General features: G+C 45.4%; 1 protein-coding gene across 1 annotated transcript; it reads left to right on the plus strand.

Moving 5' to 3' along the window:
* Nucleotides 1-265: 265 nt before the first annotated feature.
* LOC129405057 (igE-binding protein-like) lies at nt 266-12,011 on the plus strand. The gene is given in 2 exon segments (XM_055140020.1): nt 266-279; nt 10,678-12,011. Coding segments are annotated over 2 exon segments (1,341 nt in total). The 3' UTR covers nt 12,005-12,011.
* The last annotated feature ends 2,475 nt before the right edge of the window (nt 12,012-14,486 follow it).

Consider the following 14,486-nt stretch of genomic DNA (forward strand, 5'->3'; position numbering starts at 1 on the left):
TGAAGTTCCAGTAGGAGTACACCAAGTTAGGTAGCAAGTAACACAGAAGCTAACTGAACTCAACAAACAATAACACAGAAGGCTCGGTTAGCGAGGAACAGCTCAAAGACTCAACAACCCCATGTTGAGATATATCAGTTTTCACAAATTTTCTTTTACTTTTGATAATTCCATTAGTCACTTTGTTGTGATAATTAATATTAAACAAATTATTGTGTGCCTGCTAAAAGGGCAGACTTGGAGGATGGCTGGAAAAAATGGGACAATGGCAGAACAATGGTAACTCAGGCAGTGATGGGACTAGAGTTGGAACAACTTTTGTGAAGCAACGTGTTTGAATAAAAAAAAATCTCTCATATGTGGTATATAAAAAATTAATAAGGGAATGACAAATGGTCAGAGGCATCAGAACTGGAACTACTATCTAAGGAATTGAGCTTGGTTAGTGGACGGGTGTCAACAGAGGAGTCCTTGGGACCCTGGCAGAGGAAACAGGAACTGAGTTGATGAGTGTGGTGCTGGAATGATGTTTGCATGAAAAGTATAATTAACCATGATGTCAATCAGAGATAGTACAGTGAGTACCATCTGCCTTCCATGTTTGCAGGTTTGATCATAAACATCCCGGAACCCTGCCAGAAGTGATCCCTGAGGGCAGAGCCAGTGAGAAGCAAGCCACGAGCACCACCCAGTGATTCCCTCCCCCCAAAAAATTTTAAAAGGATAAGTGTTTCAAATCACTGAACCTCAATAAGAACGGTTAAAACAAAGAATAAAGAACAAGTTGATCCCCAATAATGTTTTTTTTTCCTTTTAATTTTTATTAGGACACTAAGATTTACAAAGTTGTTCATAATAAGATTTTTTCAGATATTCCAACACCAGTTCCACCACCAGTGTCTCCTTCCCTCAACCCGTATACCCAGGTTCCTTCCAACCCCAGCCTGTCGCCATGGCAGGCATATAACAATTATTCCTTTTCTTTCTTTTTTTTTAATTGAATCACTGTGAGATGCAGTTATAAAGCTTTCATGATCAGGTTTCAGTCACACAATGTTCCAACATTCATCCCTCCAATAATGAGTTTTCTAATCAATCATATTGCCCCTTTATAAAAATCCTTTTAAAAAGGAGGTCAGGGCCGCCCAGAGATGAACCAAGAGCCGCGGCACGAGAAGCAGAGCCTCCCGCCTACTGACTGTGATCCTGAGGTCTCCTAACCCATTTTGGCACCAGAGCGGATTCTTGCAGCCATGCATTTTGACTGTGAACTGAACTACAACCTCGTGCAGCCCGGGGAGGGTTTTTTTTCCCTCTCCACCCCATTTTTCTGAGCGAAAATGGCAGCAGCGGCAGCAGCCACGCGGTGAGAGCCACCCTCTAAGACCCCTCCACCAGGAGGTAGGACTTTCTTTAGTGACGTAGCCTGTAGGTGATCCTGGGAGGGGAGGTGTTCCCGGCGCGCCTTCCGCCCAGAGATGAACCAAGAGCCGCGGCACAAGAAGCAGAGCCTCCCGCCTACTGACTGTGATCCTGAGGTCTCCTAACCCATTTTGGCACCAGAGCGGATTCTTGCAGCCATCCATTTTGACTGTGAACTGAGCTAAAATATTAGAAACCCAAAACCCAAAGACTCAAAGTCTTCACTTTTACCAAGGAAGAGAAATTATTAGATGATGCTTATTCAGCAGGCCTGATTGTTGGGGAAAATTTCCAATCAACAATAGTGAGTTCTGTATGGAAATATGAAATGTACTCAATATATAGAGAGAATAATGGGAATATCATTAGCTACTTAGATGGGGGGTGGGGTGGGAGGGGGGTGTATTGGGGACTTGGTGATGGAACGGTTGCACTGGTGAAGGGATGGTGGTTTAATCAGTATTTGACTGTGACTTAAACCTGAAAGCTTTGTATTTTTTTTCTTGTTTTCACGGTGGTTCAATAAAATATTTCTTTTAAAATAAATAAATAAATAAATAAAAAATAAAAAGGAGGTCAGGAATATAGCTGAAAAACTGAGCATGTGCCTTGCATGCAGGAGACCTGGATTTAGTCCCCATCACTGCATGGTCTCCTGAGCACCTGTCAGGAACGGTCCCTGAGCACCACCTGATGTGGCCCCAAATAAACAAAAATCCTAAAAGACACTATTCATATCCAAGGTGGTAAATCTACTGCTATGTCATAAAGATATGACTTATTAAGGTGGATCTCATCTCAAATTCCCAGTATGTCTCGCCATACATACCTCTGTACCTGGCTTTTCATTTATATTCTTTACAAAAGTGATTTTCAGCCAATCCATGAACCACTGCCGGTCCGCAAATATATTAAGGTTGGAAACTTCATTGGAAACCTTTATAAAATTCTTTACTATAAACAGGAATAAACTAAATGTTGGAGTTCTATAAGGCATTTTAAAATTGTTGTCCGAAGAGTGACTCATGAAAAAACCCTCAATTTATAGCCCCATTGGACAGAGTCTGGGTAACCTCGGGGCCCACACTGTGGCAGATGACTGAAGTGAGGCTGGGGCAAAGGGTGAGTCTTGTGTGGTTCCGAGCCCTTCACCTGTGAGATTCCGAGATAGTGCATGTTCAAGTTGAATTAAACTGTAAGATACCCAACCGCTATTTGCAGAGAACTGGATCATTGCACAGTGCAGAATTCAGTGTTATCAATGAAAAACAGATCTGAAATTGGTGCTATGATAGCTGTCAACATTTTTAATTGTTATTCATCAATTTCCAGAAAGATCCCTCCTCTCTAATGGAGGAGCAGATGAAGTTGGGAAAGGCGAGCCTTTCTCCTCTGTTATTAATAGGATCCCTTTTGCGTGTGAATTATAGACCAAACCCAAACCTTTTATCTTCTCTGCTTTCTACTGAGAATCTCTCAATTAAAGAGTGGGGGAATATTTCGAGGCAGCTGTCAAGAATGAATGGTAGACTGAGATGATTTCTGTTCAGACTTTAAAGTGAATCTTTCCTTAGAAATAGTCATTCTCAAAGAACTGTCAAGTCATTCAATGCTGAATGACTTAGTAGGGTGCATGTCCTCTAGGAGGCTCCTTCAGGGAAAGGAGGCAAGCAGATTTACCACCATTACTAAGAGTATATGTGGCTTCCATTTTATTCTCTTGCTTGAAAACTGATGTGGTAGCGCAACCAGACCCAGTCTACTTGATATCATTCTCTTTTGGGCCTTTCATTGTACACCATGCTCGTGGTAACCAGACAGAAATGGGCCCACATAGGATTCTGCAATAAAAGGGAGGGGGGCGGGGAAGCTACTTGTCTAATTCTGCACCATCTAAGCATTGTTGCCAGTAGAATCTACCCTGATTAATTGCTTTTCTGAGAAAACGATAAAACATTTTTATGTCATTCTGAAGGTCCCTGTACTAGAAAAGTTACTTTTATAAAATGTTATAATTGGACATTTACCACAAAATATTATGTACTAAGTTGCACATATTAGGCAGCATACTATATTCAGGACTACAGGATAATAGTGGGCACCTTTTAGGATCTATGGTGGAATGGAAAGTCTGTGCCCTAGCCAAAATTGCGTGATTCATAGAAGATGATTTCCTACCTCGTATTATCTCAATGAGAAAACAGTCCCATTCCATAAAACATCAAAATAACCAGCTTTGGGGCCAGAGCAATAGTACAGTGGGTGGGGCATTTGCCTTGTATGCAGCTGATCCAGATTGAATCCCCAGCATCCCATATGGTCCCCAGAGGACGGCCAGGACTAATTCCTGAGTGCAGAGCCAGGAGGAACCCCTGAGCATCGCTGGGTGTGACTCAAAAATCAAAATAATAAATAAGTTTTTAAAATAAAATTTAAAAAATATAACCAACTTTTTCTAGTGCTTATAAAATGCTTTTCCCTTACAATCCTATTTTATTTTAGTTCCCGTTTGGAAATTGGGGATGAGCCTCACCCAAGATGGGAAGAACCTCACCAGAGAGTGAACTGGCAGGAAAACCCAGGTATGCGGGAGCCCGTTTGGATCAAGACTGGGCCTCCTCCCCCCGGGTCCCCAGACTTCCAGAAGCTTGGCAGTCACACTCACAAACTGCCCCCGGCACCATGTAATCTCATCAACAGCCAAGACCCAGAGACTACAAACTAAAGCTCCCAGAGAGAATGACACAGAATTTCCTGGACAGTATATTCTATCCATAACAAGCAATACAAAACAAACCTTCTAGCATTGCCTTTTTGGCAGGTTTGAGTGGTGGTGAGACTGGTGTTGAACTATTGAATGTAACCAAAGTAGAGAGTATGGGGGAAATTGTCTGCCACACAGGCAGGGGAAGGATTGGAACAAGGATGGGTGGTGGGGAGTGGGGGAAATTCTGGGGATTTTGGTGGTAGAAATGTGCACTGGTGAAGGGATGGGTATTTGATGATTGTATGACCAAAGGTCAAACATGGAAGCTTTGTAACTGTATCTCACGGTGAATCAAAAAAAGGAGGAAAAATAATAATAAAATAATAAAATAAAATTAACATTCAGAGTAATGTGGAGTTCATGCTCAATTCAATCAGCTTAATAAATGGCTGAATAAATGGCAGTACTCCTGCATTATCACTGGGTCACTGTCATCCCATTGTTCATAGATTTGTTGGAGCGGGCACCAGTAACATCTCCATTGTGAGACAACTTGTTACTGTCTTTGGCATTATCAAATACGCCACGGGTAGCTTGCTAGGCTCTGCCATGCAGTCCAGTAGCTTGCCAGCCTCTCTGAGAGGGACAGAGGAATTGAACCCGGGTTGACCGCATGCAAGGCAAACACTATACCCACTATTCTATTGCTCTGACTCCTACATTATATATAAAAAAGAATATTTACTTTTTATATGACTCAAAGAAAAACAGTTGATGCATATACAGCTCCTTTCCATTTCCTCTCCATGGAAGTGAACTCATTTTCTCGGTAATCTGACTTTCCACTGTCTCCTGTTCCTTCTCCAAGTTTCTCTTTGCTTTCTCTCAGTCAGTACTTGCAGAGATGCTTCAAACCTTGATTGTTTTACCCATCATTGTAGTCTCTAACCAGATATGTAACTGCTCTGTACTTGGCAAGTACTATGCCAGAGCCATCCCAATCCCTGCCTTAGTGATTTCTAAGCTTATAGTACTGGGTGGTTTTTGCCTGCTTTTATCTGAAGCCATGGTCTTTGAGCTTCCCCAATTCCTTGCAGTCACAACTCATTATCAGCACATTTTCTACATGGGTGTAGTGGTCCATTTAATCCCTTTAATCTCAGTCACAGAATATGATCAGAGGAGTCTCAGGAAGCCCCAAGAAGAGATAGAATTATCTGTAAAGATATCTACCAGGTTATGAACCCCCTACCTTATTAATTCCCAATCTTTCCAAATCACAACTCTTGTCACACAATTGCTCTTTCCCTTCATAGTCACACCAACTTGAGTCTTTGGAGAACAACATGATGAGCTCAAAATTAGGCATGATCTTCCTTGGAAATAACAATAAATTGTGTGACCACCATGGTCCCTTCTGCAGGTTAGAAATTATGACATCTGTAGAAACAGAAAAGCTAGATAATCTCTGAATCCCTTTTCACATTCACTTGCTACTATGAAAGCTAGAAAAGGAACAGAGAACAGGGTAAGAATGAGACTTGATTAGAATTCATGTTTGCAGATCTGATGCTATTTTCATCAGAGATTTAATACAGATATTAATATATATTCAGCTATGTTCAAACAGCTTTTTCCTTCTTTCTATTCTCTTCCAGAACTCCCAGTATCTGCTGGAATGTAGGACAGAATTTCCCACAAAACACAGATATCACCCATCTGTCTCTAATTTCAGAAAATGGCAAACTGGAATGACCCTGAAAGCTAAAAATTCAATTTTATTTTTCTCTCTAATATGCTAGTTATACCAATAGATTTTTTTCTTTACTATAAATGAGCCATGTAAGGAAGACTTGAGAAAGAAAAAGAACAGATCCCAAGTAGCCTGTTGCCATGCTGCTGAGAAAACTTGCAAAAGGCTGGACCAGTCCTACCCAGCCTAATTGCAGTCAGAATTTTCCTGCAAAATAAAAATTAAAAGGCCCCAATTGAAACCCAGAGGTTCTCTCCAAACTGGAGCAGGATATATTCATGATAAATGTCACCTCTTCGCTTAATTTTGTTCTGCAACGACAGGCGATTTTATTCTGCATTTTTATGTCTCATGACATAAAATTTGTTATGAAAGCCAGCATATCTGACACAAAATGATTCTGGATTCTTTTGTTCAAAGTTCTTTCAAACACAGCAATGTGTACTCTCTTGCATGGTTCATTTCAAAACCTCATGCATGTGGAACAGACAACACTTTCAAATGTTTCCCATCTGATTGAACTATCCGTTTGAAGGGGTGACTTCTGACAAATTATGTAGAATAAAACTTAGGAAATAAGTACAGACTTAGTCATTCTGAGAAGTGTAATGCCGACAAAGACAGCCAAGACTATTTTTATTTGGATTTTTCTTTCTTTGTTTGGGAGTCACACCTGTGATGGTCAGGGGTTCTCCTAATTCTACAGTCAGGAATCACTCCTGGTGGTGCTCAGAGGGACCCTATGGGATTCTGGGGCTCAATCCTGGGTCAAATGCATGCAAGGCAAGCACCCGACTCACTGTACAATCTCGCAGGCCCCAGACAAATTTCAGTTGGAAGTCCTGAGTTTTGATACTGGGCTTCACTTGAAGCACACTGAGTCTTAGCTTCAACAACCTACAACAACGGGAATGAATAGAATTCCTCAGGAAATGGGGCTTCCCAGTTTCTTGAGGAAGACTACTAAGATATGCCACTTAACCAAATATAGAATCAACCTAGCATCCCACTGACTGTCAGGTTACTGGATAAAGATACTGTGGTATGAATGCTCAATGGATTATAAGCTAGATCTGTGGAACAAAATAGATGAATCTAGAGGTGATTATACTAAATGAAATAAGGAAGGGAAGGATAATCACCAGAAAGTTTCACTCATATGTGGAACATAACTAACCAAAGCAAACAACCATACAACAATGAAACTGACCTAGGCTCTAGGCTCATGAAAACGATGGTGGCTAACAGAGGAAAAGGGAAAATGAGAGGAATAATCAGGTCTTATTTCTTTCTTCCTCTTTCCTTTGTTGTCCTTGCAATTCCTAGGGACTACACATGGTTTGTTGTGGTACTTAGTCACAGTCTAAGGATTTGCTAGGGTGTGGAGCATGGCAGAGAAGATAAGATCTGTCCCTGCATAGCAGATAAGACCTGTCTCTGCATAGCGACCCAGTAGGGAGTATCTGGGAGCATTTTACAAGCACCAGGTATCCGGACTTGAATCTCACCCAACCCCCCAAGAATTGTTGCCTACCTTAGCAAGTTCCTAACTGCAGCATCTAGCCCTAATTGGGATTGGACCAGGGTGAAACAGAATGGAAAGGTGGTAGGTCAGTAATGCTAAACTTTATATGATTGGACCATCCTCTTCAGCTGAGACCCTCTATAAAATATGCGTGTATTTGGCAATAAAGTGAATGGCCATCAGCTGTCTCCTGGAGTAGTTTCTCCACGAGCCTGTCATCCTTTGCCCCACATCTGCCCAGACCCAGTGCACAACGTGTCTGGGCACATTGGGCAAAAACTGGTTCCCAACACTAGGGATAACACACTGCAGTTGCAGTTCATACATGCCTGTCAGGGATTGCACCTATTCAGCTGTGTCTGTGCACATTCCAATTGTAGTGCTCATTAGAGTATAAGCTCCTGGCCACAGTGCTCACACATCTTTAGTTGTGGTGCTCACTGCAGGCTACATATTTCAGCTGTGACGTAGAAGAGTCATTTGGATGGTGGAATCTTGATGGTGAGAGTGGTGACAATTACTTGAAATTCTACAATATTGCAGATCAATGGCAGAAAAGTAATGTCATTTTAAAAAGAAAGTCACTGAACCTCTATTCCACTTGGCCAAGAATTGCCTGGAGTGACCCGAAACTCTTGGAGCACTACTTGGGAGCACCTCCTCCCTGCCCCTCCCCCAAAATAAAAGAAAGAAAAGAAAGAAATGTTCATCTTCAAGGTCACTGTTCTGAAAGGCACATACGGTTTACCTGGATTCCTGAGAATGCATGCTAGCACTCCCGGAATTGATGGGATAGAGCTTATACCCCTTCTACTCTCCACCGGCAGAAGTTTGGCCCCAGGGGCATTAAGTCCGGCAAACTCTGGTTATAACTAGAGAATAAATTGGGGGGAAATGAAAAGTAATCCAAGTTGAGAGCCCAAGTGCATCCTGGGCAGCCTAGAGTGAATGTGTGGTTCCCCAGGGCTGATTACTGCAGCTGAGGCTAAAATCAATGAGCTCTGACAGGGCCTCATGTGGGCACCAGTATTTCCTACATTGACCTAAAGTTACTTATGATATTTATTGGCTTATTCAAATCTCAGAGGAGGTAAACAAGACCTGAAGATCACTTTCCTTATTGTAACTGAATATCTAAAATGACTGCTTGAAAATCAGATTTCTTTACTTCCAGATCTTTGTATATATAACTTCCTAAAGCACTCTCCTTGCCTAGTCTTTACACCACTACTTTGATATCAGATCTCAATTGAAAAATTATTTGCTATAGGGGCTGGAGCAATAGCACAATAGATAGGGCATTTGCCTTGCACGCAAGCCAACCCGGGTTTGATCCCCAGCATCCCATACGGTCCCCTGAGCACCGCCAGGAGTAATTCCTGAGTGTACAGCCAGGAGTAACCCCTGTGCATCACTGGGTGTGACCCCAAAAGAAAAAAAAGCAAAAAAAAAATATTTGCTATAGAAAGCTATCCTTAGTAGCCCACACTATATGCATTCAAGGAACACTGGCTTATATGTGTTGTATAAGGAACACTGGCTTAAGTGTGTTGTTTATCACATTTTTTACTATTTTTGAATATCTGCTATTCTACACACACACACACACACACACATACACACAGACCATTCCATTTATCAGCTGTTAGTCAAGAAACTTACTCTCTTAACACATACATATCCAAAACAACATAGTACCTAGCCAAAAAAAATAATGATAATGAATAAATTCTTGTAAAGAAAAATTAATGAAATGAATGAGTAAATTAATGAATTTTTTGATTGAATCATATCGAGATATACCATTTACATAGTTACAAAGCTGTTAATAATTGGGTTTCATATATTCATATATTCATAGCAGCACTGTTCACAATAGCCAAAATATGGAAACAACTCAAGTGCCCTAAAACAGATGACTGTTTAAAGAAACTTTGGTACATCTACACAATGGAATACTATGCAGCTGTTAGGAAACAGGAAGTCATGAAATTTGCTTATAAATGGATAAACACGGAGAGTATCATGCTAAGTGAAATTAGTCAGAAAGAGAGGGACAGACATAGACGGACTGCACTCATTTGTGGAGTATAAAATAATATCACATGAGGCTGACACCCAAGGACAGTAGATACAAGGGCCAGGGGGATTGCCCCATAGCTGGAAGACCACTTCATGAGTGGAGGGGAGAAGGCAAATGGAATAGAGAAAGGATCACTAAGAAAATGATGGCTGGAGGAACCAGTTGGGATGGGAGATGCCGAAAGTAGATAATGGACCAAACATGATGACCTCTCAGTGTCTGTTGCAAGCCATAGAGCCCAAAAGTAGAGAGAGTATGGGGAATATTGTCTGCCATGGAGGCAGGGGGAGGGTGGGGAAAAGGGGGGGTACACCCGGGATATTGGTGGTGGGGAATTGTAGGGAGCCAGAGCACATTGCACATGCGTGGCAGCCAGAGCACATTGCGCATGCGTGGCGGCCATGACAGAATGACCTCATATGGGGTGATTGGCGAGAGCCAATAGATGAGCACCACGCCAGAGGCGGGGCAACCAGGCTATATATAAGGACTGCCATTACCCGGGTTGTGGTTCTTTTCTCTTCGTCAGTTAACTGAATAAACGGTTGCAGAAGGATCCTCAACCCGTGTCATCTCACTCTTTGCTGGCGAAGGGAAATCGCGACGCGGGCTACGAACAACTGGTGCCGAAACCCGGGAAATCCATCTTGCACCACGAGGAAGAACCCCTCCTTTTGGAGGGAGGATTCAGAACTGCAGGGACGACTGCTCGGAGAGGCGTGCTGTGGACCACTGCCCAGTGTTGGTAAGAAAAGAATGCCCGTTTCCTGGTGGTGGGGAGCACTCTTTGTCCTCCTTATTTGGATTTGCCTTCTCTTTTGCTCTTGTGTCTTTACTATGGGCACTGAGGCGACTTGGAAGATGGTTCAAAATTGTTTGGAGGATGAGGCATGCTCCATAGTGGTCAGGGAAGGCCGGCAGGTGTTGGAAAAGGTCCAAGACAGTTTGTCAGAAACCGAGCGATCAGAAGGGCTGGGCGCGCATATGAAAATACCCAGCAATAAGGAAAAAGGACTGCCCAGTGGGGGCAAGAAGTTAGAAGGGAGAGGGGAAATAAATAAGGAAAAAGGACTGCCCGGTGGGGGCAAGAAGCTAGAAGGGAAAGGGGAAATAAATGAAACAAATGACCCTCCCGCTGCTTGTGCACCTCGATCCGCCTCGGACGAGGCCGGGGACTTGTACCCCAGGCGTGACGTGGCTGCAATCAGCTTAGACCTTAGACATAGACCTAGACATAGCCCCTCGGAGGATTCCTCCCTTAGTTCCGAAGAGGAGGATTTATTACAGCGAAAAGCGGCCCGTTATGAAGCAACTAGGTACCATCCTCTGGAGTCTCGGGCTCGCGGTGAGACGGGCTCGACATGCCCCTCGCCTTCCGCTCCTCCCCCTCCACCCTATCATGATCCTCCCCTGGACAAGGCACGTCCATCTCGTACTTCCCTGTTTCCTGATAATCTTCGAAGGCAGATGCGATTAGCTTTCCCCGTCTTTGAGGGGGATGGGGACGAGCGCGTTTACGCCCAGGTGGAGTTTGCTCAGATTAAGGAGCTAGCGGAGACGGTCAGGAAGTACGGAACAAATGCCAACTACACCATTTCCCTGCTTGACAGGTTAGCGCGGGATCGAATGACCCCCAGGGATTGGCAGGACGTGGCCAAAGCCACGCTACCCAATAACGGGAAATTTCTAGAGTGGAAGGCCCTCTGGTATGATGCAGCTCAGGATCAGGCTCGCCTTAACCGCAATGCCCGCGATGCCGCGCAGCATGCGTGGACCAGTGACATGCTTACTGGCCAGGGCGTCCATGCAGAGGATCAGATTAACTTACCCTGGGGGGTATATCCCCAGATATCCTTGCTTGCCATAAAAGCCTGGAAAGGCCTTTCCGTAAAAGGTGAGACAAGTAACCAACTCACAAAGGTCATTCAGGGGCCTCAGAAACCCTTCTCTGATTTTGTTGCACGCATGACAGAGGTGGCGAGTCGCATTTTTGGTGACTCGGACGCAGCGACCCCCCTTATAGAGCAGCTCATTTTTGAACAAGCGACTCAGGAATGCAGGAATGCCATAGCCCCGAGGAAGGCTAAGGGCTTGTAGGATTGGCTCAAAGTCTGCCGCGAGCTCGGGGGCCCCCTCTCCAATGCTGGCCTAGCGGCCGCCATTCTCTGCTCACAGCGGCAACGAAGCTCGGATCCCTCCTGGGACCGCACCTGTTTTAATTGTGGGAAGCGAGGACACGTTAAGCGTGACTGCAGGGCGCCGCGGGCGACCCCCTCTCTGTGTCAGCGCTGCAAGAAGGGCAATTACCCCGCCGACCGTTGTCGGTCCGTCCGTGACAATACGGGGCGGCTCCTCCCACCTCTAATCTCGGAGGAGCCAAAAAACGGGAGGCGAGGCCCATGGTCTCAGGGCCTGAACAAGTATGGGACCAGGTTCGTTCGGGAGGCTCAGGAACAGCAACCCAGTGCAGAGTCACCCAACTGGACCTCCGTGCCACCTCCTCCCTCACCATAACCCCTGATTCAGGAGTCCAGCCTATTCCGGTAGCACCCGTGCAAGAAGCCCCTCCTGGATGCATTGGCCTTTTAGTGGGAAGGACAACCCTCGCAAAGCTGGGTCTTATAGTTTACCCAGGTACACTAGATGTCAGAAAACCGAGCATTCAGGTTTTATGCTCCTGCCCGACAGGCACCTTTGTAATTAAGGAAGGGGACCGTGTCGCGCAGGTGCTCCTCTTCCCGGCTGGTTTTGAGGACCCTAAACGGAGAGGCCCCTTGGAAATCCCCGCCACGAACCCGGTGCAAGCTTACCTAGTCATGGACCTGGCCAAGAGACCTAAACTGACCCTTTCCATTCAGGGTAAGCGTTTTGAGGGCATTATGGACACCGGCGCTGACCGGAGTATCATCTCCTCGCACTGGTGGCCTAAGGGCTGGCCGGTGGCTGAGTCTGAGCATGAGCTTCAGGGTCTAGGTTATACCCAATGCCCTTCCATGAGCACCCAGGTCCTCACCTGGCGTACTGATGAAGGGAGCAAGGGTTCCTTCACCCCATATGTCCTGCCTCTCCCAGTTAACCTTTGGGGCAGGGATGTCTTAACAGCCTTAGGCATAGTCTTAACCGATCAGTACTCCCCTCAGGCACGTAAAATGATGCAGGGCATGGGGTACATACCAGGAGAAGGACTAGGAAAGAATTCCAGTGGCATCACAGAGCCTATCACTGCGGAGGGAAATCAAGGCAAAACGGGGCTGGGTTTTTGATCAGGGCCACTGGGGCGGAGCTACCCATTCCCTGGACCACGAGATCCCCGGTCTGGGTGCCTCAGTGGCCCCTGCCCCTAGATAAGCTCCAAGCATTAACAACTATTGTGGCAGAACAAGTGAAAAAAGGATGCGTTGAACCCTCCACTTCCCCGTGGAATACCCCAGTTTTTGTCATTAAAAAAACGATCAGGCACCTGGAGACTTTTGCACGATCTTCGCGCAATTAATGCCCAAATGGAACTCTTAGGCCCTGTACAGCGGGGCCTCCCCTTGCTTTCCGCCTTGCCCGCTAATTGGTATCTCTATATTATTGATATTAAGGATTGCTTTTTCTCCATTCCTTTGCACCCTGCAGATCGCCCCCGCTTTTCATTTACTGTTCCTGAACTTAATCATAAGGGTCCCGACTCTCGATATCAATGGAGAGTTTTACCCCAGGGCATGGCTAATAGCCCCACTATATGCCAGCTATATGTCCAGCGAGCCCTGCGACCACTTAGAAAGCAGTTCCCTCAACTTTATGTTATACATTATATGGGTGATATTTTGTTAGCATTTCATAATAAGGATACCCTGCAGGAGGCCTTCAAGGTCCTCAGAGATGCCTTTGACGAATGGAACTTACAATTGGCCCCGGAGAAGGTGCAATTTTCTGATACTGGCTCCTTTCTGGGAACCACTATCTACCCAAAGTACATCATGCCTCAAAGGATTCAGTTACAGGCGCGAGATCTGCGCACACTCAATGATTTTCAGAAGCTATTAGGGAACATTAACTGGCTGCGCCCCTCCTTGGGGGTCCCTTCTGGGGATATGGCCCCTCTATTTAAAATATTGGAGGGGGACCCCGCCCTGGACTCCCCCAGGGAACTAACGCCCGAGGGGCGGGTGGCACTACAGAAAATTGAGCAAGCGATTAGTAAAGCCCAGCTGTCCAGGATAGACTATCATCATCCCTGGCAATTATGTATTTTCCCTACTCAAGGCACTCCCACAGCTGCTCTGTGGCAGGATGGCCCCCTTCTTTGGATCCATCCACATGCATCCCCTGCAAAAAATATTGTTTCCTACCCTGCTGCTGTGGCTGATTTGGCTCTAAAGGGACTTCAGCGCTCTTTGGAACATTTTGGGCTCCACCCGGTCAAGTTAATTACTCCCTATACTCTGCAACAGCGTCAGGTTCTGGCGGCCGAACATGACTCTTGGGCCATATTGTCCGTGGTCTTCAATGGGGACATTGATAATCATTTCCCCCAACATCCCCTGGCCCGCTTTGCCACCTTACATCCTTTGATTTTCCCCAAAGTTACAGTAAAGCGCCCTGTCCCTGGGGCCACCACTGTCTATACTGATGGCTCTAAAACAGGCATTGGGGCGTACTTGGCCAAAGGACAGGTGGTTCGTAGGAACTACGGACCGCGCTCACCACAGGTGGTCGAGTGCAAGATTGTAGCAGAAGTCCTTAAACGCTTCCCGGAGCCTTTGAATCTGGTGTCTGACTCCATTTATGTGGTAAATGCCCTTGAAGTCCTTGAGACTGCTGGCGTTATAAGGGGCAGAGGCCCCGTGTCCCAGATTTTTCAGGAAATCCAGCGCAGCCTTTTGCAGCGCTGCAACCCAATTTTTGTGACGCACATTCGCGCTCACAGTCACCTCCCCGGCCCTATGGCGTTGGGCAACGCTCTTGTAGACGAGGCTACGCGCCCACTGGCCTTACTAGCTGAGCCGAT

The sequence above is a fragment of the Sorex araneus genome, chromosome 5 (assembly GCF_027595985.1).
Source record: "Sorex araneus isolate mSorAra2 chromosome 5, mSorAra2.pri, whole genome shotgun sequence".
In the NCBI taxonomy this organism is placed as follows: Eukaryota; Metazoa; Chordata; class Mammalia; order Eulipotyphla; family Soricidae; genus Sorex; species Sorex araneus.